Source organism: Rhinatrema bivittatum, chromosome 1 (genome assembly GCF_901001135.1).
Source record: "Rhinatrema bivittatum chromosome 1, aRhiBiv1.1, whole genome shotgun sequence".
NCBI classification, from domain to species: domain Eukaryota; kingdom Metazoa; phylum Chordata; class Amphibia; order Gymnophiona; family Rhinatrematidae; genus Rhinatrema; species Rhinatrema bivittatum.
Window position 1 is genome coordinate 65,078,194 of NC_042615.1, and position 25,497 is coordinate 65,103,690.

The following is a 25,497-nucleotide window of genomic DNA, read 5'->3' on the forward strand; positions in this document are numbered from 1 at the left end:
AAGGAGTGGAGAGAATGAGACTGGATTTAAGGAACCTGGAAGAGTGGTCGAAGATATGGCAGCTGAGATTCAATGCCAAGAAGTGCAGAGTCATGCATATGGGGTGTGGAAATCCGGAAGAACTGTATTCGATGGGGGGAGAAGGGCTGATGTGCACGGGGCAGGAGAGAGACCTTGGGGTGATAATGTCTAATGATCTGAAGTCGGCGAAACAATGTGACAAGGCGATAGCTAAAGCTAGAAGAATGCTGGGCTGCATAGAGAGAGAGGAATATAGAGTAAGAAAGGGGAAGTGATTATCCCCTTGTACAGGTCCTTGGTGAGGCCTCACCTAGAGTACTTTGTTCAGTTCTGGAGACCGTATCTCCGAAGGGACAGAGACAGGATGGAGGCAGTCCAGAGAAAGGCGACCAAAAAGGTGGAGGGTCTTCATCAAATGACTTATGAGGAGAGATTGAAGAATTTAAATATGTACACCCTGGAGGAAAGGAGGAGCAGAGGTGATATGATACAGACTTTCAGATACTTGAAAGGTTTTAATGATCCAAAGACAACGGCAAACCTTTTCCGTTGCAAAAAAAATCAGTAGAACCAGGGGTCACGATTTAAAACTCTAGGGAGGAAGACTCAGAACCAATGTCAGGAAGTATTTCTTCACGGAGAGGGTGGTGGATACCTGGAACGCCCTTCCGGAGGAAGTGGTGAAGACCAAAACTGTGAAGGATTTCAAAGGGGCGTGGGATAAATACTGTGGATCCATAAAGTCTAGAGGATGTGAATGAAGAGAAGAGGCATGGGGGTGGCTTGAGGGAATGATGGCTACTACCTGGAGATGACTATCCTTATTCACTAATGCGAATCCAACATTGCTCTATACTTCAACTGCAAGAGGAAATGTGGAAAAAAGGATTTGCAACCACATAAAGCAGGGGGAGTAGCTTGCTTGTTACGGCGGTTACTACCCCAAACTGAAAAAAAATACCTGATACTTCACTTTCAACGCAAATCCAGCATAACTCTCTGCTTCAACCGCAGGGGTGGAAGTTTGACACTTCACATATATCCAGCATAGCTCTCTGCTTCAACGGCAGGGGAGGAAGTTTGACACTTCACGCATATCCAGCATAACCCTCTGCTTCAATGGCAGGGGAGCAAGACTGATACTTCACTTTCAATGCATAGCCAGCATGGCTCTCTGCTTCAATGGCAGGAGGGAATGAAGAAAGGTGGATCTATATTCAGGCAACAATCAACAAGAACTGAATTACATAGTCTGAATAAACAGATAAGCATGGGTGTAGCTAGCTTATTGCAGTGGTTAATAACCCTAACTAAATTAAGCTATTTCACTTAGATGCAGTTCCAACACTGCTCTCTACATTAATGGCAGGGGTGGAAGGGAAATAGAATAAAAAACGTTTACGAAGCGCCAAGAGAAACAGATAAGTATGTGAGAGAAAAAAAATAGTGCGAAAGCTTGCTGGGCAGACTGAATGGGCCTTTTCGCCTTCTTCTGCCGTCATTTCTGTGTTTCTATGTTTCTAAAAGTATCAGGCTTAATTGATTTGGGGTAGTAACCGCCATAACAACCAAGCTACACCTGAATATAAATCGTCTTTTCCTCTTCCCCCCTGCCATTGAAGCAGAGAACTATGCTGGATATGCATTGAAAGTGAAGTATCAGTCTTTCCCCCCCTGCCGTTGAAGCAGAGAGCTATGCTGGATATGCATTGAAAGTGAAGTATCAGACTTATTTGTTTTGGGGGAGTAACCACTGCAACAAGCAAGCTACTCCCCAGTTTTTTTGTGAATACAAATCCTTTTTACCACATTTCCTCTTGCCTTTGAAGCCTTGAGCAATGCTGGAGTCGCATTGACAGTGAGTATGTTTATTGAATAAGGGTATTACTCTCCAGGTAGTAGCTGTCATTCCCGCAAGCTACCCCCATACCTCTTCTCTTCATTCACATCCTCTAGACTTTATGGATCCACAATATTTATCCCACGCCCCTTTGAAGTCCTTCAAAGTTTTGGTCTTCACCACTTCCTCCGGAAGGGCGTTCCAGGCATCCACTACCCTCTCCGTGAAGAAATACTTCCTGACATTGGTTCTGAGTTTTCTTCACTGGAGTTTCAAATCGTGACCCCTGGATCTGCTGATTTTTTTCTAATGGGAAAGGTTTGTCATTGTCTTTAGATCATTAAAACATTTCAGGTATCTGAAAGTCTGTATCATATCACTTCTGCTCCTCCTTTCCTCCAGGGTGTATATTTAGATTCTTCAATCTCTCCTCATAAGTCATTCGATGAAGACCCTCCACCTTTTTGGTCGCCCTTCTCTGGACTGCCTCCATCCTGTCTCTGTCCCTTCGGAGATACGGTCTCCAGAACTGAGCACAGTACTCCAGGTGAGGCCTCACCAAGCATCTGTACAAGGGGATAATCACTTCCTTTTTCTTACTCGATATTCCTCTCTCTATGCAGCCCAGCATTCTTCTGGCTTTAGCTATCGCCTTGTCACATTGTTTCACCGACTTCAGATCGTTAGACACTATCACCCCAAGGTCTCTCTCCTGCTCCGTGCACACCAGCCCTTCACCCCCCATCGAATACAGTTCTTTTGGATTTCCACACCCCATATGCATGACTCTGCACTTCTTGGCATTGAATCTCAGCTGCCATATCTTTGACCACTCTTCCAGCTTCCTTAAATCCCATCTCATTCTCTCCACTCCTTCCAGCGTGTCCACTCTGTTGCAGATCTTAGTGTCATCCGCAAAAAGACAAACCTTACCTTCTATCCCATCCGCAATGTCGCTCACAAAGATATTGAACAGGACTGGTCCCAACACCAATCCTTGCGGCACTCCGCTTAATACCGCTCTCTCTTCAGAGTAAGTTCCATGTACCATCACACATTGTCTTCTGTCTGTCAACCAGTTTGCAATCCAGGCCACCACTTTGGCACTCACTCCTAAGCTTCTCATTTTATCCACCAGCCTCCTGTTCGGGACCGTATCAAAAGCTTTGCTAAAATCCAAGTAGATGACATCGAGTGCTCTTCCTCGATCCAATTCCTTAGTCACCCAATCAAAAACGTCGATCAGATTTGTCTGACAGGACCTTCCCTTGGTGAAACCATGCTGCCTCTGGTCCATCAATTCTGCTGCTTGTAGATAGTACACACTTCTTTCCTTCAGCAGCGACTCCAATAACTTTCCCACCACAGAGGTGAGGCTAACCGGCCTGTAGTTTCCAACCTCCTGTCTGCTCCCACTCTTGTGAAGCGGGACCACCGTCGCTCTTCTGCAATCACTCGGCACCACTCCCGTTTCCAGGGAGCTATTGAACAGGTCACACAGCGGGAGCCGCCAGCACATCTCTGAGCGGGTGGGCGTGTGGGCGGGTGGGCGTGAGGATCGCCTGGTAACATGCCTACCCGGTGCGAAGATGGCGGACCTCACGCGTCACCTAGATAGGATTTTAGACAGTGCTGGGGAGGAGCCAGCTGTCGTGGTACACGTGGGCACCAACGACATAGGAAAATGTGGGAGGGAGGTTCTGGAAGCCAAATTTAGGCTCTTAGGTAGAAAGATTAAATCCAGAACCTCCAGGGTAGCATTCTCTGAAATGCTCCCTGTTCCACGCCCAGGTCACCAGAGGCAGGCAGAGCTCCGGAGTCTCAATGCGTGGATGAGACGATGGTGCAAGGAAGAGGGATTCAGTTTTGTTAGGAACTGGGGAACCTTTTGGGGAAGGGGGAGTCTCTTCCGAAGGGATGGGCTCCACCTTAACCAGGGTGGAACCAGACTGCTGGCGCTAACCTTTAAAAAGGAGATAGAGCAGCTTTTAAACTAGAACAAAGGGGAAAGCCGACAGTCGCTCAGCAGCGCATGGTTCGGAGAGATGTATCTTTAAAGGATACTAATGATGCATCTTTAAAGGATACTAATGATGCATTAGAATTAGGGCATCCCAACAGTGAGGTTCCAATAATTAGAAAAGTAGTCCAAGTGCCTGTAACTAAAAACTCACCTGAGCTAAAAAATTCTAACTTATCCCTATCAATTAAAAAGCAGAATAAAAATACAAACAAAAAACAAACTTTGAAATGTTTGTATGCTAATGCCAGAAGTCTAAGAAGTAAGATGGGAGAATTAGAATGTATAGCAGTAAATGATACTTATCTAACTGTTCTTTGTTCAACTCCCAGATCCTCATGTAAGAGTGCAAAGGGTTAACTATTAACAGAACAATTTGACAAAAAAATTTTTGTTGGAAGGAGCGGAACGTTTCATATACATTATCATAAATCCCCACCAGGGGTAATAATACTGTTGATTGTAATCATAAACGTCCCACCTCCGACCAATATGTGATGAATGTGCAAAATGTGCTACAATCCACAAGCTTTTTGTTGGATGATTTTTTGTCTGTTGCTATAAAACATTATGCATAATTAATTACGGTGAAACAAATCACTTCAGATTTAAGTGCAGTAAAAGTGCAGTAAAACGCTCCTCGTAGCCTTGTGTACTAATCCCAACGAAGGGTAAAAAATCTCCACAGCCGCTGATGGCACAACCTAGAACGGCTTAATCGGCAGTCTCTTATGGCTTAGAAATAAGCTCATGCAACACCCCGACTTATCTGGTGGTTGAGCGGGTCACCGACGTAGCCACGTTTCAGGTCCACATTGAGACCTTTCATCAGGGAGTTTGTCCTCTTGCGATGTGTCGTCGGTCAGTGTTGGGCCATGCCTGCTAGGTTCCTGGCGTGAGTCTGGAGACTCTATCCAAGGCTGTTAGCCTTGGATAGAGTTGTTAGCCTTGGATAGGTTGTTAGCCTTGGATAGAGTCTATTGATAATAGCAGTAAATGATGACATAGACTTAATTGGCATCTCAGAGACATGGTGGAAAGAGGATAACCAATGGGACAGTGCTATACCGGGGTACAAATTATATCGCAATGACAGAGAGGAGCAGTCGGGAGGAGGTGTGGCGCTTTATGTCCGGGATGGCATAGAGTCCAACAGGATAAACATCCTGCATGAGACTAAATACAAAATTGAATCTTTATGGGTAGAAATCCCTTGTGTATCAGGGAAGACTACAGTGATAGGGGTATACTACCGTCCACCTGGTCAAGATGGTGAGATGGACAGTGAAATGCTAAGAGAAATTAGGGAAGCTAACCAAATTGGTAGTGCAGTAATAATGGGAGACTTCAATTACCCCAATATAGACTGGGTAAATGTATCATCGGGTCACGCTAGAGAGATAACGTTCCTGGATGGAATAAATGATAGCTTTATGGAGCAATTGGTTCAGGAACCGACGAGAGAGGGAGCAATTTTAGATCTAATTCTCAGTGGAGCACAGGACTTGGTGAGAGAGGTAACGGTGGTGGGGCCGCTTGGCAATAGTGATCATAATATGATCAAATTTGATTTAATGACTGGAAAAGGAACAGTGTGCAAATCCAAGGCTCTCGTGCTAAACTTTCAAAAGGGAAACTTTGATAAAATGAGAAAAATTGTTAGAAAAAAAACTGAAAGGAGCAGCTACAAAAGTAAAAAATGTCCAAGAGGCGTGGTCATTGTTAAAAAATACCATTCTAGAAGCACAGTCCAGATGTATTCCACACATTAAGAAAGGTGGAAAGAAGGCAAAACGATTACCGGCATGGTTAAAAGGGGAGGTGAAAGAAGCTATTTTAGCCAAAAGATCTTCATTCAAAAATTGGAAGAAGGATCCAACAGAAGAAAATAGGATAAAGCATAAACATTGGCAAGTTAAATGTAAGACATTGATAAGACAGGCTAAGAGAGAATTTGAAAAGAAGTTGGCTGTAGAGGCAAAAAGCCTGTGAGGGAGTCAGTTGGACCGTTAGATGATTGAGGGGTTAAAGGGGTTAGATGATTGAGGGGTTAAAGGGGCACTTAGAGAAGATAAGGCCATCGCGGAAAGATTAAATGATTTCTTTGCTTCGGTGTTTACTGAAGAGGATGTTGGGGAGGTACCCGTAATGGAGAAGGTTTTCATGGGTAATGATTCAGATGGACTGAATCAAATCACGGTGAACCTAGAAGATGTGGTAGGCCTGATTGACAAACTGAAGAGTAGTAAATCACCTGGACCGGATGGTATACACCCCAGAGTTCTGAAGGAACTAAAAAATGAAATTTCAGACCTATTAGTAAAAATTTGTAACTTATCATTAAAATCATCCATTGTACCTGAAGACTGGAGGATAGCAAATGTAACCCCGATATTTAAAAAGGGCTCCAGGGGCGATCCGGGAAACTACAGACCGGTTAGCCTGACTTCAGTGCCAGGAAAAATAGTGGAAAGTGTTCTAAACATCAAAATCACAGAACATATAGAAAGACATGGTTTAATGGAACAAAGTCAGCATGGCTTTACCCAGGGCAAGTCTTGCCTCACAAATCTGCTTCACTTTTTTGAAGGAGTTAATAAACATGTGGATAAAGGTGAACCGGTAGATATAGTAAACTTGGATTTTCAGAAGGCGTTTGACAAAGTTCCTCATGAGAGGCTTCTAGGAAAAGTAAAAAGTCATGGGATAGGTGGCGATGTCCTTTCGTGGATTGCAAACTGGCTAAAAGACAGGAAACAGAGAGTAGGATTAAATGGGCAATTTTTTCAGTGGAAGGGAGTGGACAGTGGAGTGCCTCAGGGATCTGTATTGGGACCCTTACTGTTCAATATATTTATAAATGATCTGGAAAGAAATACGACGAGTGAGATAATCAAATTTGCAGATGACACAAAATTGTTCAGAGTAGTTAAATCACAAGCAGATTGTGATAAATTGCAGGAAGACCTTGTGAGACTGGAAAATTGGGCATCCAAATGGCAGATGAAATTTAATGTGGATAAGTGCAAGGTGATGCATATAGGGAAAAATAACCCATGCTATAATTACACGATGTTGGGTTCCATATTAGGTGCTACAACCCAAGAAAGAGATCTAGGTGTCATAGTGGATAACACATTGAAATTGTCGGTTCAGTGTGCTGCGGCAGTCAAAAAAGCAAACAGAATGTTGGGAATTATTAGAAAAGGAATGATGAATAAAACGGAAAATGTCATAATGCCTCTGTATCGCTCCATGGTGAGACCGCACCTTGAATACTGTGTACAATTCTGGTCGCCGCATCTCAAAAAAGATATAATTGCGATGGAGAAGGTACAGAGAAGGGCTACCAAAATGATAAGGGGAATGGAACAACTCCCCTATGAGGAAAGACTAAAGAGGTTAGGACTTTTCAGCTTGGAGAAGAGACGACTGAGAGGGGATATGATAGAGGTGTTTAAAATCATGAGAGGTCTAGAACGGGTAGATGTGAATCGGTTATTTATGTGGGAAATATAAGCTTTGCCAGCAAGCCATTTCATCAGGGTTAAACACTAACTTCCCTTCTCCCTGACCTTTGCCTGAATAAAAGCATCACTTGTGCTTAAGCCTCTCTGCCTAGGAAAGGATACCTGACTATCATGTATTTCTCTTGCTTGTGCTTGGCCCTGAATTCCTGGGGGAGGGGCTGGGTGTTCCCTAGTCAGAGGCAGGACAAAGTCAGGAGGTGTAGATTTCAGCAGCCAATGAAATGATCCATACACCCCCCTGAGCCAAGCCAATAGTGTGGTGATACGTCTGTTGCTATGTGGAAAGGAACCAATCATGTGATGACACATCATCTGCCTTTGTATGAATGTACAATAAAAGAGGGCTCTGAGGTGTGCTCAGCCCTTCTCTCTGCCTGCCTGCCATGAAAGCTGCCTGATGCGAATTCATTGCCTCCATATTCTACATCTGGTGACCCCGACGTGATGATAAACTCTCTGCTCATTCGGCTGGACATAGCTTAGGTACGTACCGTTCAACAGATTTGCAATTGTAAGTATTTTTAAAGAACTTTTTAGTATTTTTTAAGTATTTTTCAGCAAGTTTGTTCCCCACATTCGTGAGCATGGGAAGTGATTTATCTGTACAGCAAAGGCTACATGCCAGAGAGCTGCAGAAAATAATCAATAATCATTAATTCATCACCAGAAGGAAAAAAGCACAAATCAGCCTGGGGGACTTAGAAAAATTAATAAGTGAAATAGCTTGCCGTTGCCCTTGGTATTCACAGGCGGGAACTCTGAATATCCAGGACTGGATTTTAATAGGCAATAGTCTTCATACAGCTCCAAGAGCTCCCATAAAGCTATTATTAATCTGGCAAAAATGTACAGAGGCCATAGAACACATAGAAAAAAAAAGTTTCAAGACAGCATTTCCAAACCATGTGCTTTTAGAAGCAGTTAGGCTCAATCAGAATACCCTTCCCCCATCTTATGCTCAATCTCCCTCAGAGACAGCAAATTCTTTGTGTCTCTCCATACCCACACCCAAGCCCATTCACACCTCTTTAGAAAAGCAGTCCTTGAGCACAATTGAACCACAACCTGGCCTGGGTGGGGCGATTAGCATTGAATTTCAGCAGAAACAGCAGAAAGAAAACCTTACAGAAAAAGAATTATTAGGACTTCAAGCTGTGGCTTCCTCTGCGTCCACCTCAGAGAAAAGGCCCCAGGAAACTGAAAACACTGAGGTCAGAAAAACTAGCCTCCCTCCATCTTGCCTGCAAGCCCTTCCCCCACCAACCACCAACTCCCTGTACCCCCATTTGCCATTGCCTGAGACAGTCATTAATTCTGCATCACCAATTTGTCCAGGTAAATTACCATCTCAAACCACTGCTCCCGGTAACAATTTATGTGCCGCGGTCAGCATGGGATTTCACCTAGAACATGGAAATCTCACAAGGGAGGAATTATTGAAAGGGATTCAAGCCTCTCCTATTACAAAAGGGATTAAAGAGCTGGGTGTGGCAGCAATAGAGTTGAGTGCCGCCCGGAGTGCCATGAGCAGTGGCTATGCCCCCAGGTCTTCAAAGAAATCAGCGTATAAGACCTTGGGCCAGGCAGCTGCACTCCTGCGTTACAAGCAAAGAAAATATCAATATGAAAAAAATGATTTAATTAGACTCCTGTGTTACAAGCAAAGAGAAAATCACTATGAAAAAAATGATTTAATTAGACACTTCAATGACCTATTGCAAACCAGATTAAACAGAGTAATTGAACAAACAGGACAGATTTGGAAAAAATGGTTTCTCTTAGTCTTTGAATTCAGTTACAAAAAAAATCTGCATACTTTGAGAGTATTTCCCCCACACAAAGTGTATGCAGAGCCTTATGTTATAACTGTACTGAAATTTGAATGTACTGTGTAAATTTCATGTGAAATGTTCACTTTTTGCAAAGTTAATCTGGCTCACATTTAAAATGACTCCATTTCTCTGAGATTTAAGTTTATAAGCAATTGCTTGAATTGCCAGTGCACAGAACTTGAATTCTTATTGTAATTTTCCCTACAGGAGAAAGATAGAATCTGTCTGCAAGAAATCAGCAAGTCCTTGCCAGCCATTGTTTCTGGTTGATGTTATCTAAATTGTTAAACAATGCTATCTTTCAGTTCCTATTGACTGAAGGATTAATTCGTTGGGTGCAGTTCTTTTCTTTTGAGAAACACTGCTCCTCCCCCCCTTTACTGTCTTTCTGTTAACTCTTGCTTGCCACTCATGGGGGAGGGAGGGAGAACTTTTGAAAAGAAAAAAAAACTGGACTTAGTCCTGCAGTTTCTCTCTCTAGTTTCTATATGTTATAACTCAGCATTCCTGTACTAGCCCTTCCTCGTCTCACTCTCTTTCTGTTAATCTTTTAATACTTTCAAACTTTAGCGTGCAGCAGACAGAGCTGAGCGAACAGCGTGTTTAATTTCCTATTCTAATAATTATATGAAGAAATTCTATTCTGATATTCCACATTGAAAGTAAGCTCAGAGTATTATTGATTGCAACCTGGAACAATAGTTGCATTCTATAAAGTTATGATGGTGTCTCCACTAGGAGGCGCTATGCTATTCTACCAGTTATATTATATTATTGTTTTAATAATTCTGTTGTATAATAGTTTTTATTTTTCAGATCTGCGGTCCTCATGTCTTAAGGACACTTCAGTTTTATTTTCTTTTTCACAAATTTTTACAGAATTCTGAACCTTAAAATTTTTACTGACAGAGGTTGCTACATATAAAGCAATCCCTCCCAAACCTTTTCTTGCAAATCCAAATTGATTTTATTAAATTGAATAATGGAATTGATTTATCCAAGGTTAAAAAAGTAAAAACTTCACTTTAATCATTACCTTAGTAAATTTTTTGCTGTATGCCAGTTTTTAATATTTTCCAGATTGACACTGCCATGAGAGATGTGAAGATGAACACTTTGCAGTTTATTTTAACATTTTTTCTAACACCTTTTGACTTTTGATCCTTGATCTAATTTTGTTTTGATACCTTTTTGATAAGATTTTTAGCTTAAATTATGTATTATCTGTTGTCTGTCTTGATGTCAAGAAGACTATGAATGAATATTTGCAGGATGGATGAATATGTGTCAGTTTTGTGTAAATTAATACTTGCAGGATGAATGAATATGTGTCAGTCTTGTGTAACATATGTTTAATGTAATGTCTGAAATACTTGTTTGTGATTCAGCTTACTGCAAATGACTTTTCCTTTAAACGATTAATTTACATTTATGCTATTTTACTGAATGAAAATTGATCACTGCATAAAAACTTTCTTGATAATGGGATTACCCTCTGTTCTGAAAACTAATAATGGCTCTATTTACTGCAGCCATTCCTTTACATGAATTTCGTCAATAATTGAACATTAAATACTTATTTGGCATCCACTACAACACCACAGGGCAAGCCATTGTGGAGAGAGCCAATCATACCCTTAAGAGCTCTTGACAAAACAAAAAAAAAGGAGGGAATGCCCTGGACTTCCCCCTAAACAGGACTGGCTGAACAAATCATCTAAACATATCAAATTTAAGACCACAGCCACGAGTAATCATTATGGGACTAGGGTTAGTCACCCACAGCCATCAGTTTTGTATAGAATATTTAAGGTCTGGTACGGTCCCGTTCCCTTAAAATGGGGAACGAGGATATGTTTCTCTGCTTGCTTCCACAGGTATATCAAGCCGTGAAAAGATGGAAAGGTGTCCAGGTCTACAGGACCCGATCCCCAACTTCTCCATGAGCCTCCACAGCCCTCAGAAGGACAGAGACCAGACTCCTTGCAAAAAGCAGCACCACATGACCTGGGGACAGATCAAGGCCCTATCCAACCAATCTGCACAACTCTTAGAACAGCAAGGCCTTGAGAAAACTCCAGAGAACTTATTAGCCGCCTTTTCTTGCCTGAATGCCAACTCATTAACAATTGTGTTCTGCACCCTCATCTTTTGCCTTGTTTCTCCAGCTATGGCGATTTCAGAACAAGGACTCTGACAGGACAACATGTACATCCTCGATGCACAGAACTTTTCACACCTGTTGAATCGAACAGACTGTTGGATCTGCACACACATGCCAACCCATGCCTGCGGAGAACGACTGATGCATGCTGTACCATTTAACCTTACAGTATGGACTAATTATCCTTTACAGAGAGGTGTTTTCATTAACTCTCCAGTTAATAATACCGTACTACACATCGGCAGCCGTATTCAAGAGACTGCCGCTCTTTGTTGGGACTATTGATACAGGGGATGGGAAGGGGATGGGAAGGGGATTCAGGTGGGAAATATCCATATTGTAACCAAACCTTTGTATTAATCACTGAACACTTACATAATTATACCACATATGTATGCAATTGGCAGATTTCAGGATGTGCAGTGGGAGACCCAAGCAGGTGCAGAAAGTATAGCGGGGACGAGGGATTTACCCTTTGTAGTTATATAACCCAAATGATATGAATTACAGAGACTTACACATCCTAGCTAACTGGACGACTGCCATATCTAATCAGACAGTCCATGCATTAAAACTACTCACAACAGAAGTCTCTCAGATTAGAGAAGTAGCATTACAGAACAGCTATACCTTAGACACTATTTTAGCCTTAAAGGGTGGTGTTTGTGCATTAATTGGATCTCATTGCTGTGTGTACATATCAGACTATAAAGCAAACCTCACACATACCATAGAGCAGATAGAAACCATGGATGCTGATGCACCACTTTCAGACAGAATACCAACTTCTCCATGGGATTGGCTATGGTCCTGGCTCCCTGATATTTCTGGTCTCAAAAGGGTGATTTCTATTATAATGACCATAATTGTCTTAATTATCTGCCTGTGATGCTGTATTCAGTGCATACCCAACCTCATATCCATATTGAAACCTTGCTCTCAGCCCGGATACAAAGATGTCTTGTAAGATGCCTAATAGGGAATCCTGAGCCCTGCAGTAGTTGGCACACCACGCTGCACCAGCTCTGGGTGATATGGAGATTCAGGAGCTCATCGGTGGCTGGCACACCACGCCAAATCAGCTTTCTTCCCTCCATATCCCCCCCTTTTCCTATTTCCAGCCCATACCAAGACTTAACAGATTTCAGTAAGGGTCTAAAGCTTTATTGAGCTGCCTAAACAAAAACAGAAAGGGTGAGATGTGGGAAATATAAGCTTTGCCAGCAAGCCATTTCATCAGGGTTAAACACTAACTTCCCTTCTCCCTGACCTTTGCCTGAATAAAAGCATCACTTGTGCTTAAGCCTCTCTGCCTAGGAAAGGATACCTGACTATCATGTATTTCTCTGGCTTGTGCTTGGCCCTGAATTCCTGGGGGAGGGGCTGGGTGTTCCCTAGTCAGAGGCAGGACAAAGTTAGGAGGTATAGATTTCAGCAGCCAATGAAATGATCCATACACCCCCCCCTGAGCCAAGCCAATAGTGTGGTGATACGTCTGTTACTATGTGGAAAGGAACCAATCATGTGATGACACATCATCTGCCTTTGAATGTACAATAAAAGAGGGCTCTGAGGTGTGCTCAGCCCTTCTCTCTGCCTGCCTGCCATGAAAGCTGCCTGATGCGTATTCATTGCCTCCATATTCTACATATTTACTCTTTCGGATAGTAGAAAGACTAGGGGACACTCCATGAAGTTAGCATGGGGCACATTTAAAACTAATCGGAGAAAGTTCTTTTTTACTCAACGCACAATTAAACTCTGGAATTTGTTGCCAGAGAATGTGGTTCGTGCAGTTAGTATAGCTGTGTTTAAAAAAGGATTGGATAAGTTCTTGGAGGAGAAGTCCATTACCTGCTATTAAGTTCACTTAGAGAATAGCCACTGCCATTAGCAATGGTTACATGGAATAGACTTAGTTTTTGGGTACTTGCCAGGTTCTTATGGCCTGGATTGGCCACTGTTGGAAACAGGATGCTGGGCTTGATGGACCCTTGGTCTGACCCAGTATGGCATTTTCTTATGTTCTTAATATCCTGGGATGAACCTCATCAGGCCCCATGGCTTTGTCCACCTTCAGCTTTCCTAGCTCTTCCCATACATTTTCTTCCGTAAACGGAATTTCAGCCATTCTGCATTCCTCCAGTTTCTTGTTAACTACCGTTGGTCCTTCTCCAGGGTCTTCTTTAGTGAATACCGAACTGAAGTATTCATTTAATATTTCTGCCATTTCTTCATCTGTCTCCATCCATTGATCCTTTTCACCTTTCAATTTCAGTGTACCACTTTGGACTTTTCTCCTTTCACTGATGTATCTGAAAAATGTTTTGTTACGTCGCTTTACCTCTTTGGCAATCCTTCCTTCCGCTTGAATTTTCGCTTTCTTCATCTCCCTCAGTTCCACCAGATATTCTTCCTTGTGTTCTTCTCTTTGGGATTCTTTATATTTCTTGAACGCTGTTCTTTTAGCTTTTATTTTGTCAGCCACCTCCTTTGAGAACCAGATAGGTTTCATTTTTCTCTTGCTTTTCTTTAATTTTCTAACATATAGATTAGTTGTCTTGGTAATTGCTCCTTTTAGTTTGGTCCACTGTTGTGCCACATCTCTCTCGTTCTCCCAGCCTTCTAGTTCTTCCTCCAAGTACTTCCCCATTTCATCAAAGTCCGTGTTTTTGAACTGCAAAACTCAAATCTCCGTGCTACTTCTCCGTATTCTATTTGTGATATGAAACCATACTGTATGATGATCACTGGTGCCGAGGTGGGCAACCACCTGGACATTAGAGACATTATCTCCATTAGTGAGAACTAAGTCGAGTATAGCTCCCTCCCTCGTGGGTTCCATTACCATTTGGATGCCTTGCAGGGCATCCACTATCTCTCTACTACTGTTAGATTCTACAGAAGGGATTCTCCAGTCTACATCCGGAAGATTAAAATCTCTAACAATCACCCCTTCTCCCTTCTTTTCCATCTTTTGGATGTCTTCAACTAGATCTTTGTCAAGCTCTTCCATTTGATTTGGAGGCCTGTAAACCACTCCAATAGAAATGGAAGCCCCATCATCTTTTTTTAGCTCGGCCCATAGTGCTTCTTCTTTGCCCCATCTCCCTTGCAGCTCAGATGCTTGGATATTGTTTCTGACATAAAGAGCCACTCCTCCCCCTTTCCTGTCCTCTCTGTCCTTCGTTAATAAGTTATAGCCCGGTATTGCCGAATCCCAATCATGAGATTCCGTGAACCACGTCTCCGTGACAGCAACAATGTCCAAGTCCACCTCCACCATTAGGGCTTGGAATCTGGTTCAGGTAATTAAATGGAGAGAGGTCAAGCCCTATACCTAAACAGACACAACCATGTTCCAGTCCTGCAAACACACCCCCAAGAATCCCTGTTCCTCAAACGTGCTCTCCCAGTCCCTGCAGGTCCCTCACCAATCACTCTGACCCTCCTACAACTCCCCATCCTGCCAGCAGGAAGAGTCTCATACCTTGCATTGGTCTGTTTTCCACTTTGAACCACATGCTTCTCTTCCTGCCAGTGGATTTGTAGGTGTATGGGAAGAGGCTGGGAAACCCACAGAATCTGCCAAGTCTGGGATTTTTGTAAGGATGAAGGCTAGGAGAAGCAGTACGTAACTGATGATTGAGAATATTGGGTGGGGGTGAAAAGAAGCAGTCTGCGGATTTAGATCTGGTGGATGAGCTGCTTATGATCATGGCTGCAGGCTTGGAGAGACATACTCTGTGGGTCAGGGCCTGAGAGAGGGCTATTGAGTATTGGGTCTGCAAAGGGAATTTTCCTTGGTCTAACCAGCCCTTTAAAAATTGGGACAGTTAACACAGAGGAATGGGAGAAGATAATTTTAGACATTGTTTAGCCATGCTCAAAGGGTACTGATCCACTTAATGCAGCCCTTTGCACATAATTATCTTAGTACATCAGGTTTAATGTGTGCATTGTTTTTGGAAAGTTACCACATGGATTTTAGGCTATTCTCTCTGACCCCTTTTCCAGTATTGCTCAACAGGGTTGAGCAATACTGGAAAAAAACAATTGGTGGTTGCCCATTCTGTACTTATTCTGAAGGAAGATGGAGAACCTCACTTTCCAGAGCATTCAATTTTCCACTTTTTGCAAACAGTGAAATTTACCAAAAAAGGTAAGCCACAGTTTTAAAAAGAAATGAGCACTAGCTACAAACCTTTATTTTCTTTTCCTTTTCTTTTTCTTCTTCTTTTCGCTTGATTTTCTGTAGTTCCTGTAAAAAAATCCTTTTCTTTTCCAGCCAGTCCTATAAAGGGAAAGGAAAAAGCTGTTACATTTTTCAGAGTGCAGTTTCATAATAATTTTTGTTACCTACAGACAAGATCTGACTTTCAAGACAACTAAACCGTGCTGGTAAATCAAAAACTCCTTAAAAGCATAACTAGTGCAGTATCATCTATAAGCTAGCTTTCTCCTCTTCGGTTTTTTCTTGTTGCTATCATATTCTATATTCAGAGGTTTTGTACTCCTACATGATATATTGTTCTAATCAGCATTCCATGCAAGGCAGTGAAGATATCCAATTTACTGGTCCTTTAGGGGGTCATTTTCAAAAGCGATCGCTAAATGGGGGTGGAATCAGGGTGGAGTCGGCCCCGGAAGAGGAGTCAGGGCGGCACCGGGGCCAATGCTGCGCAGACATTGCTGGCGGCGAAAGGTAAGGACCCTTATCGCCGCCAGTTTCGCGCCAAATAACTACACCTTTTATAGTGTAGTTATTTGGTGCGAAAGCCAGCACACCGCAGTGGTGCAATGGCTGCCAGCTTTCGCAGGCCCACCCCCCACTTTGCCCCCCCGCCCCCCATTACCACTGTAACAAATGTAAAAAGCATTCAAATCATATAGAAACGGGTATGCTAGAGGGCACTTATGGCATGGTTGCTCTTCACTAGAGCTTTGTTGATAGCCCTGCTTCTATCCATCTGGATCAGAGCCATCCTTCTTCCTGAGAAGCCTCTTTTAAGGTGCACCTTGGTGTTGATTATGGGAATACGGAGAACCTGTAATTTAGGTGAAAGAACAGACCAGATAATGGATTATTATAAAGACTTGGGTGAACCCAGAGATCACAATGTGGCCAGTGCAGACAATATGGCTGGAGGTGAAGGGCAGGTCAAGAGTGAACCTGAATCATGGGCAGACAAGTATTAAATGAGGATTTTTTAAAGGATATACAGACTCTTAAAGATTCAGTCGTTGTAGTGAGTGATAATATTGACAAGTTCTCCCCATGGGTAGAAGAGCTAGAGCAACGAGTTTTGCATCTGGAAGATTGGGAGTCAGGTGCTGCAAATAAATTAGCAGATCTACGTAACCAAGTTACAGAGCTGAAGGTGAAGATCGGCAACTTGGAAGCTCGATTATTTCTGAGCAATGTGAGAGTTGTAGGTGATCCAAAGGGGGACGAAGGGACTGATAAAGTTTATAAAGGATTTTCTTATTAACTTGTTGCATCCCAATGACTTGGCACCTGCGCTGTTGATAGATCGAGTGCATTGAATGGCAGGCGATCACGTGGAAATACTAATAGAGCTTGCACGATAATGATTAAATTTCACTCCTTACGAACAAAAGAATGGGTGCTTTGGAAGGCTAGAGAATTGGATCAGTTGCAATATAAGAATAAACAAGTGTATCTTTCCCTGACTTCAGCATGGATATGGCAAATAAAAGTGCTGCATTTAATGAAATTAAACTAGTGTTGCATGATAAGCACCTACAGTTTTGCTTACTTTATCCAGTGAAAATATCGGTGAAAATCGATGGAGGATGGAAGGCATTCTCTTCTCCCGGAAAAGTCAAAGTTTTTCTGATGGGGAAATTGTATCCTGTTTGCCAAGCCCATTGAGGGAAGATTTATGTGTGTGATCGGCCTCCTCCACATCCAGGCATTTAAGCACTGATGGGAGCAGGGATATCGGTGGGCAGTGGATGAGGTTCCAGTTTCTGGCAGTATGGACTGGACAACAGTGTGAGACCAGAAGTGGAGCTGGCGGCTGAGGATGAACCGTTAGCAAATCAAGATTAAACTTGTTTCCAAGCGCAGTTGCAGTTGTGTTATCTGTTTTTAGATGACAGTCTGAATTGCTTCAGTTATGCAGCAGTACCTGCGGAGAGAGGGGGAATCTTCCATATGCTAGCACATTTGTTTCTTGGATCATAAGTTTTCCTTTTGGTTACAGCTACTTTAAATCACGACACTGTTCTTTTTTCTGCTTCTCTCTAACTATATCTAATGATCGCACATATGAGAAGGGAAGTTCATCGATTATTTTTGCCAGCTGAGGATCCTGGAAGGTATTTAACTATTGGGTGTCCCTCAAAATGAGTCCTCAAGGTAGTGCCCTGATGACAGTCTGTCCAAGCACAATGCGTTTTCTGTTTGGATGTTGATAGCATTTTGGGGTTCATGTGTACATTGGCGTTCATTTTTTATTTCTGATACTTCTTCAATATCCTAAATTTAAGTTTCTCTTTTCACTAGGCACCTAAATTTAAGTTCTTTAAAAGTAACTGAATATGTGGTGGAGCTAAGGTGGGGGAAAAAAGTTAGGCACTTAGTTCTGCCCTAAATCTAGACAAATGAATTGCAGGCCTACATTTTGGATTCTAAGGTCTTTGTTCCTAAATTTACAGGAATTTTCAGACAAAAACTTAAGTGCCTAAATTTAAATTTAGGTATATATGTGAAGCATTGTTCGATAACCGACACCATAATTTCAGACTTGAACACAACTATATACTTTTGAAACTGTAGCCCTTTGTTTTTTTAAAATGTATGAAAACATATCTGAACAAATAAGAATGACACAGACAGGTACACTGGGCAGACTAATGCCTCATGACTCTGTCATCATGGTCTCTTAACTTTTTAGTGACTTCATAGAAAGTGATTTATCCTTGCAAATTAAATGCTGTGAAGAATGATGTTGATAGTGTACAACTTTTTGTGGTTTTGCATTATGTGATTATGCACTCTGAAATTGTAAATAAGCTCTTTATTATGATCTGAAAATAGAACCCCCCCACCTCAGGATGAGAATCTGATTATTATTGTTGAATTTAGGATTAACCTGGCACCATCACAAGAAGTATGTGCAGAAAATTGCGATATATTCTTATTCCATGTCACTGTTTTTGGTTTGTTTTTATTAGTTTGCAATTCTGCAACCTGGGGAGGGGTCTGCAAAATCCTGCCTTTCCTGCAGAATTCTCCATTCCTGCAGAAATGCCACAGGAGATCAGGAGCTTGGCATCAGTTCTCCTTTCTCTCTCTCTCCCCATAGCTATGGTTCTCCCTACCCCACATCAATCCAGGTCCACTGGGAGAAGAAGGACAGTGTCCAGGCAGTGCCTCATGCCATTGCATCCTCTTCTGCTGCCTGGATCTAGACGGTCATGCTTTGAATTGCACATTACAATGTCCCATATGGTTCAAAGTGTGACAATGGATCGAGGCAGAAGAGGAAGAGGATGCAGCCCAAGACACTATGCTGCCACTGTCTTCCACCTCCTTTTCCTAGGAAGCTCAAATGGGAGCATAAGTGAGATGTTGGGGAGGTGGGAGGGGTAATAGAGTTGAGGGGATGTGATGAGGGGCAAAAGCATGAGTGAAGAGATCATGGGAAGATAGAGTAAGGTGATTTGGGGGGAGGAGGAAAGAGCATGAGTGAGGGAGGTGTTGCAGAATGTAAAGGGATTAGAGGGGGATATGGGGAGAGGGGGTTAGAGAGAGTGTGAGTGAGGTGATCAGAGGTCCTGTGGGGTGTGAATGAGAGAATTAGAGGGGGAGTATGGGGGGAAGAGAGAGAAAAAGAGGGGAAGGGCAGGGGAGAGAAAGGGGATTAGAGGAGGAATGTGGAGGGGAGGAAGAAAGGGGACTGGAGAGGGATATAGAAGGGACAGAGAGTGTGAGTGGGGGGATCAGAGGTGCTGTGGGATGTGAGTGAGATTTAGAGAGGGAAGAAGGAATGCAGGGAGAGGATCAGATGGGGGAATGCTTGGGGAGATGTGATTGGAGGGAGGTACGGGAGGCTACAGGTGTGAATGAGGGGAATAGGGTGCTGTGGGTTATGAGTAAGGGAATCAGAGGGGATGTGCATCCCTCTCTCTTGATCACATTCCCCTCTCCTCCCTTGACCTTTCCTTTCTTCTGCTCCCTGATTTCCTCCATCCTTCTCTCTTCTGTGTCTCCATACTCATTTTCCAACTTCTATTCCTCTGCCCTCCTGCTGAGAAATCTTCTCCATCACTCTCCTCTGAGATTCCTTCTCTCTCTCTCCATCCTCTGGATCGCTTCTTTGTTCGTAGACAAGCAGGATAAAGTCAGCCACATAGTGGGTAATGCCATCTGATAACAGTGAGATGGAAATGTTTCCTCAGAGTTCGGAAAAGCTGATGTTTTTCTCAGCGTGCACAGAACTTTCTGTGCAGGCACCTGTTGTACGAGTCTCCTCAGTCCTTTTCATCCACTTGTGTGAACAGACAAAATGTTGCTCTCTCTCTCAGCTGCTTGTCAAAAGTTTTATGCATGTAGTGTCCTTATTTTTTCTTCTCAGTGTAAGTGCTTTAGTTTTTCCTCATTTTTATGAGTCTCAAAAACACATTTCCCTGAGAATGTCTCCATCAGTCCAGTTAAAATTATGTATGCTTTGCAAACCCATGTGTACTTTTAGCTGGACTGAGTGAAGGGAATGTTCTGAAAGTCAATTTAGCCAGGTAAATCAATATTTTCCTGTCACGTTTGGCAGCTTGCGCGATGGCCCCGCGAGCCACCGCACTCACCCAAAATGCTGACAAACTTTGTGGCAGGATTTCACCGAGCCGCACAGCAGAACGCTGCCATCACCTGCCATTCCCAGTAATTCCCTAGGCGAGAACATGCCTGACTTCGGTTAATTAAAGGGTCCATGACGGAAAAAGGCCAGGGCACCTGGTGATGACATCACCGGTCTAGGCCTATTTAAGGCCCCTTCAGACTGCACTCCATGCCTCAGCAACAGTTCCCCTCGTGTACCTTTTGTCCCAGAGAGTGTTGCTAGTTGTGGTCTGCCTTGCCTGTTTTTTTACCTGTCTGTCTTGCCTTGTTCCCTTGCCTTGTCTATATATTGTCCTTATCTGGGTTTTGCCCCATCTCATCTTGTTCATCTTATTTCCTGTCATCTTATTTCCTCTCATAGAATACATAGCCAAAAATATCTCCATCGACTCCCCAGCTATTATCCTAGGAGACTTTAATCTCCACGTCGACATAACACCTCTTACACCTAGCTGCTCCTCCTTCCTGGAAGCCATGAAATCACTAGGATTCAAGCAAATCATAAACATGCCTACACATAAAGCTGGTCATTCACTCGACCTCATATTTATCAACCGTCACATCGCAACTGATTCTCTATCATGCACACCCATCCCATGGTCTGACCACTATATCATAAGAACATCCAACACCCTACAAAGACCTCTGCCCCCCCCAATCAGCTCCACCACTATACAATACCGAAAAACCTGCAATAGAGATGAGCTTACCACGGCTCTTTCCAACACCCATTTTAGCCTCGACCTATCGAACGCTGACACTGCCTTAACATCATGGAATGAATACACCCTCACAGTTGCTAATAATATATGCCCCCTCATTACAAAAAAACTCTCTTCTCAAAAAAAATACAAAAAAACCCTGGTACACTCCCACACTAAAAGATTTAAAACAAGCCCTTAGAAAAGCTGAAAAAAACTGGCATAAAGAATCCACACCTACTCTACTTGCACGTTACAAATCTTCTCTGCAAAGCTATAGTGAGATGATAAACAATGCTAAAAAGAAGTACTACGCTGGCAAAATCCACCAATTTCAATTCAATCCAAAAATTCTATTCGAATATGTCACTTCACTTACTAACCTCACTCCAAATATCATCCCAGAAGAAGAAGCCAAAATCAAATGCGAACAACTGGCCTCTTTATTTCAAGACAAAATCAACAAAATTATGACACGCTTTCCCCACAATTCTCACATGCCCCAATTCAATAACCACTGTCACATAAAAGACTCTGCCCCAAAGCTAGCAATTTTTGAATGCACTGCAACAACTGAAATTGAATCCCTACTCAAAAAAGCTAGACCTTCCTCGCACCCTTCTGATACCATCCCCACAAAACTCCTCCTCACTGTCCCTGATCTAATAGCCAGCCCTATCTCTAACATTATCAATGCATCCATCGATTCTGGGCAAGTGCCCAACTCTCTTAAATATGCTATCCTTAAACCCACTCTAAAAAAACCCAAGCTCGACCCATTAGACCTTGCCAATTACCGCCCAATCTCTAATCTCCCATTTATTGCTAAAATCCTAGGAAAAACTATTAACCGTCAACTTAGTGACTATTTAGAAGAACACCAGATCCTCTCTCCTTTGCAATACGGATTTCGCAAATTACATAGTACTGAAACCCTTCTCTTATCGCTGATTACCTTCTCAAAAGCCTAGATAAAAATCAACCTCATCTTCTAGTGTTCCTGGATATCTCAGCGGCTTTTGATACCGTTAGCCACCAAATACTCCTCCAACACCTACACGAGATCGGAATAACTGGTACTGCCCATAACTGGTTTATATCCTACCTGTCCAACCGAAACTATAAAGTCAAAATTGGCAACCACTTATCAAAGGAAATCCCCCTGATGCAAGGAGTCCCTCAGGGCTCCTCACTTTCATCTACCCTTTTTAACATTTATCTTCTACTGCTTTCAAATATTTTCGTTACGACTTGAGGTAAACTGCAAATTAGCAGATGTATCCTTATAATCCCTTTCAAAAATAATTCAAAAGACAACCAGAAGAGAGTGATATCAGAAAGTTGTAAGTGTTTGCAGTCTCATGGGCTCTTGCCCTTACAGGGCTACAGCCCCTCTCTTGGCTCCAACACCGTTTATCACGTCATTTACCTACTCTCTAGAGGTTTGTCAATTACTTTTTTCTTTTTTTGTTTTTAAAGTGCAAAAATGCCTCCCTAAAATCACCCGTATTTTTCAATCAAACATATACCATCCAATCATTAAAACATTATTTTTCACTTCAATCTGGGTGAAGTAGTGAAGAAACACAGTCTAAAGAGATAAGCACGATTGAAGTGAAAAATAATGTTTTAATGATTGGATGGTATATGTTTGATTGAAAAATACGGGTGATTTTAGGGAGGCATTTTTGCACTTTAAAAACAAAAAAAGAAAAAAGTAATTGACAAACCTCTAGAGAGTAGGTAAATGACGTGATAAACGGTGTTGGAGCCAAGAGAGGGGCTGTAGCCCTGTAAGGGCAAGAGCCCATGAGACTGCAAACACTTACAACTTTCTGATACCACTCTCTTCTGGTTGTCTTTTGAATTATTTTTGAAAGGGATTATAAGGATACATCTGGTAATTTGCAGTTTACCTCAAGTCGTAACGAAAATATTTTTTGGTGTTGTATGTTTGAGGTTTTTTGAGCCAGTATACATTAATAGTTTATTATCTTCTACTGCTTTGCCATCTCCTCGCCAACCTTAAGCTTCCACACTTTTTGTACGCTGATGATGTACAAATCCTCATTCCAATAACGGAATCCATACCCAAAACCCTTGAAATTTGGGACACCACTCTCGCTTCTATCAATAACCTCTTAACTTCCTTACAACTTGCCCTTAACTCCACAAAAACAGAACTCATGATCATTTCTTCTCCTACCCCCCTATATACCTCTCCTACCTCACCTATAACATCTACTCACATACAATTCTCCCATCAAGTCCGAGACCTAGGAGTCATTCTTGACGACCAAATGACCCTTAAAAAATTTATTAATGCAATTCTTAAAGAGTGTTTTTTCAAAATACATACACTCAAAAAATTGAAACCTTTGCTTCACGCATCTGATTTCCGGACAGTTCTACAAGCCATGTTATTTTCTAAAACGGACTATTGCAATTCACTTCTCTTAGGCCTACCCAAAAATGCCATCCGCCCCTTACAAATTCTGCAAAATACCGCAGCCCGTATCCTTACTAACACAAACTCAAAGGAACACATTATGCCAGTTTTGAAAGAGTTACACTGGCTCCCCATTCAATCTCGCATACATTACAAGACACTAACACTTATCCATAAAGCCCTCCACAATCCTGAAATGAAATGGTTTAATAACTCACTACAATTTCAAACATCTATTAAACCTACCAGAAATCCATACCTCGCTACCTTACAGACCCCCTCGCCCAAACTATATAACCATGCCTCCACCAAAGCACGAGCTTTGGTGGAGGCATGGTTTCCTTTTCCGGCCCCTTGTTATGGAATACTATGCCCTCCGAACTACGCCTTGAGCTGTCTCCCAAAACATTCAAGCAAAAACTCAAGACATGGCTATTCACGCATGCTTATACTTGATATACATATGTCTATCTACTCCTTTATATGCCTTGCCTTTATCTACCCAATACATCCTTTTTATGCACCAATTCTGATTTCCCCTTATATCTGCTTACTACTTTCAATTCCCTTCTATACAACTGCTCCTAACTGCAATCTAAGTGCTTCTCTCCCCTCTGCTTCTCTCCCCTCTTACCACCTCTAATTTAGAATTCCATCTCTTCTTTTTCCTTCCCTAACCTCATACCTAAATTTCCTAGAATCCCTATATTCTCCAGCTTTGTTTAACTCAGTTCAGTTAAGTTGCACCTAAATGATTGTTTTGATTTAATTACTTCTACTTGTTTTATGTTCAATTACCTATATATTAACCCTTGTTAAATGTATAACGCTCCGGCGTAAGTTCCTGTTCTCTGTACACCGACGTGATATCTCTGATGAGCGGCGGTATATAAAAAACTATAAATAAAATAAAATAAATTTCTTTTTCTCTGTCCCCTCGGCTTCACTTCCTGGATTCTGACCCTGGCCTGGACCCGGAATCTCCTTGATCGCTGCCTGGAACTGACCCCTTGCTTTGGATCTGACCTTGCTCTGACTGCTGCCTGCCCTGACCTCCGGCCTGATCTCCACTTCCGCTGTCTGCTGCCTTCTTCAACTCCTGGCCTAACACCAATCTCCACTGTCTGCCGCCTGCCTCAACCTACGCTCCACCTTGGACTCTCGCCTTTGGACTGCCCTAGCGACCCACCTAAGACCTGCTGGTGTTATATTCTGGTATGTTTGTAGACCCTGGATCAGGGTGAGAGCTGACTCCACCCACAGGGAGGAGCCCTGTGGGAACTCACCATGATAGGCATGGCCTTAGCTGAGTCGGACACAACAGCAATAGACTTTATTATACTGGAAATGTAGAGGATCCCACCAAGTGGGATAGATAGGCACAGTTCAGAGATATGGGTGGCTCGTAGATGATATCCCTGGTAGTGGTCCGTGGAGTGGGGTACACCGGGGAATCCCTCCTTTGCTGAAACTTCCTGATGATCCGGTAGTGGCCAGCAGGTCGGGGTATGCCGAGGATAACAGGAGATGTTGAAAGTAGAGCAGGAGGTCAGCGGAGCTGAAGAGCACATGGGACTCACTCTGACGTGTGCAAGGAAGGTTGCTGAGGCGATCATAGTAGTGGCCCGAGGCACGGGGTACACCAGAGGTTCCGTCAGCAGATGGTAGCAAAGTACAAGGCTGAACCAGACAAGCCCAGAGTAGCAGTAGAGAGATTCCAGGCAGGAGGGCCCTCCGAGGAGTGGATAGCTAGAACGTGACAAGGCCCCCGAGGAGCAGGTACCTAAAGCATTCAAGTCTCTGGTCAGGAATGAGTTCAGCGTAGCGAAGCAAGCGTCTCCGAAGGAGTAGAATTCAGCAAGAAGGAATTCCTTCCTAACTCGTAGGTAGCTTAGACCGGCTGGCTCAAATACATGCAGGCAGATGATGTCATGCAGAGGGGACGCCCCCGAGGTTCCCGCCATGAAGTGCATAAGATGGGGCCTGGCGCGCACGCGCCTTAGGTAATGCCCAATTTAAGATGGCGGATGGAATTGCCCACGCCGTACCAGGAACGCTGAGGAGAGCGGCATGA

The 25,497-nt window shown here is 42.9% G+C and overlaps 1 protein-coding gene across 5 annotated transcripts in view; it reads right to left on the reverse strand.

Moving 5' to 3' along the window:
* MAP9 (microtubule associated protein 9) overlaps positions 1–25,497 on the reverse strand; it is a 208,893-nt gene that overhangs the window by 40,356 nt on the left and 143,040 nt on the right. For all 5 annotated transcript variants that reach the window (XM_029613539.1, XM_029613485.1, XM_029613405.1 and 2 more), the window contains exon 10: positions 15,612–15,701. In XM_029613539.1, the coding sequence (XP_029469399.1) occupies positions 15,612–15,701 (90 nt within the window). The remainder of the gene's footprint in view (positions 1–15,611; positions 15,702–25,497) is intronic.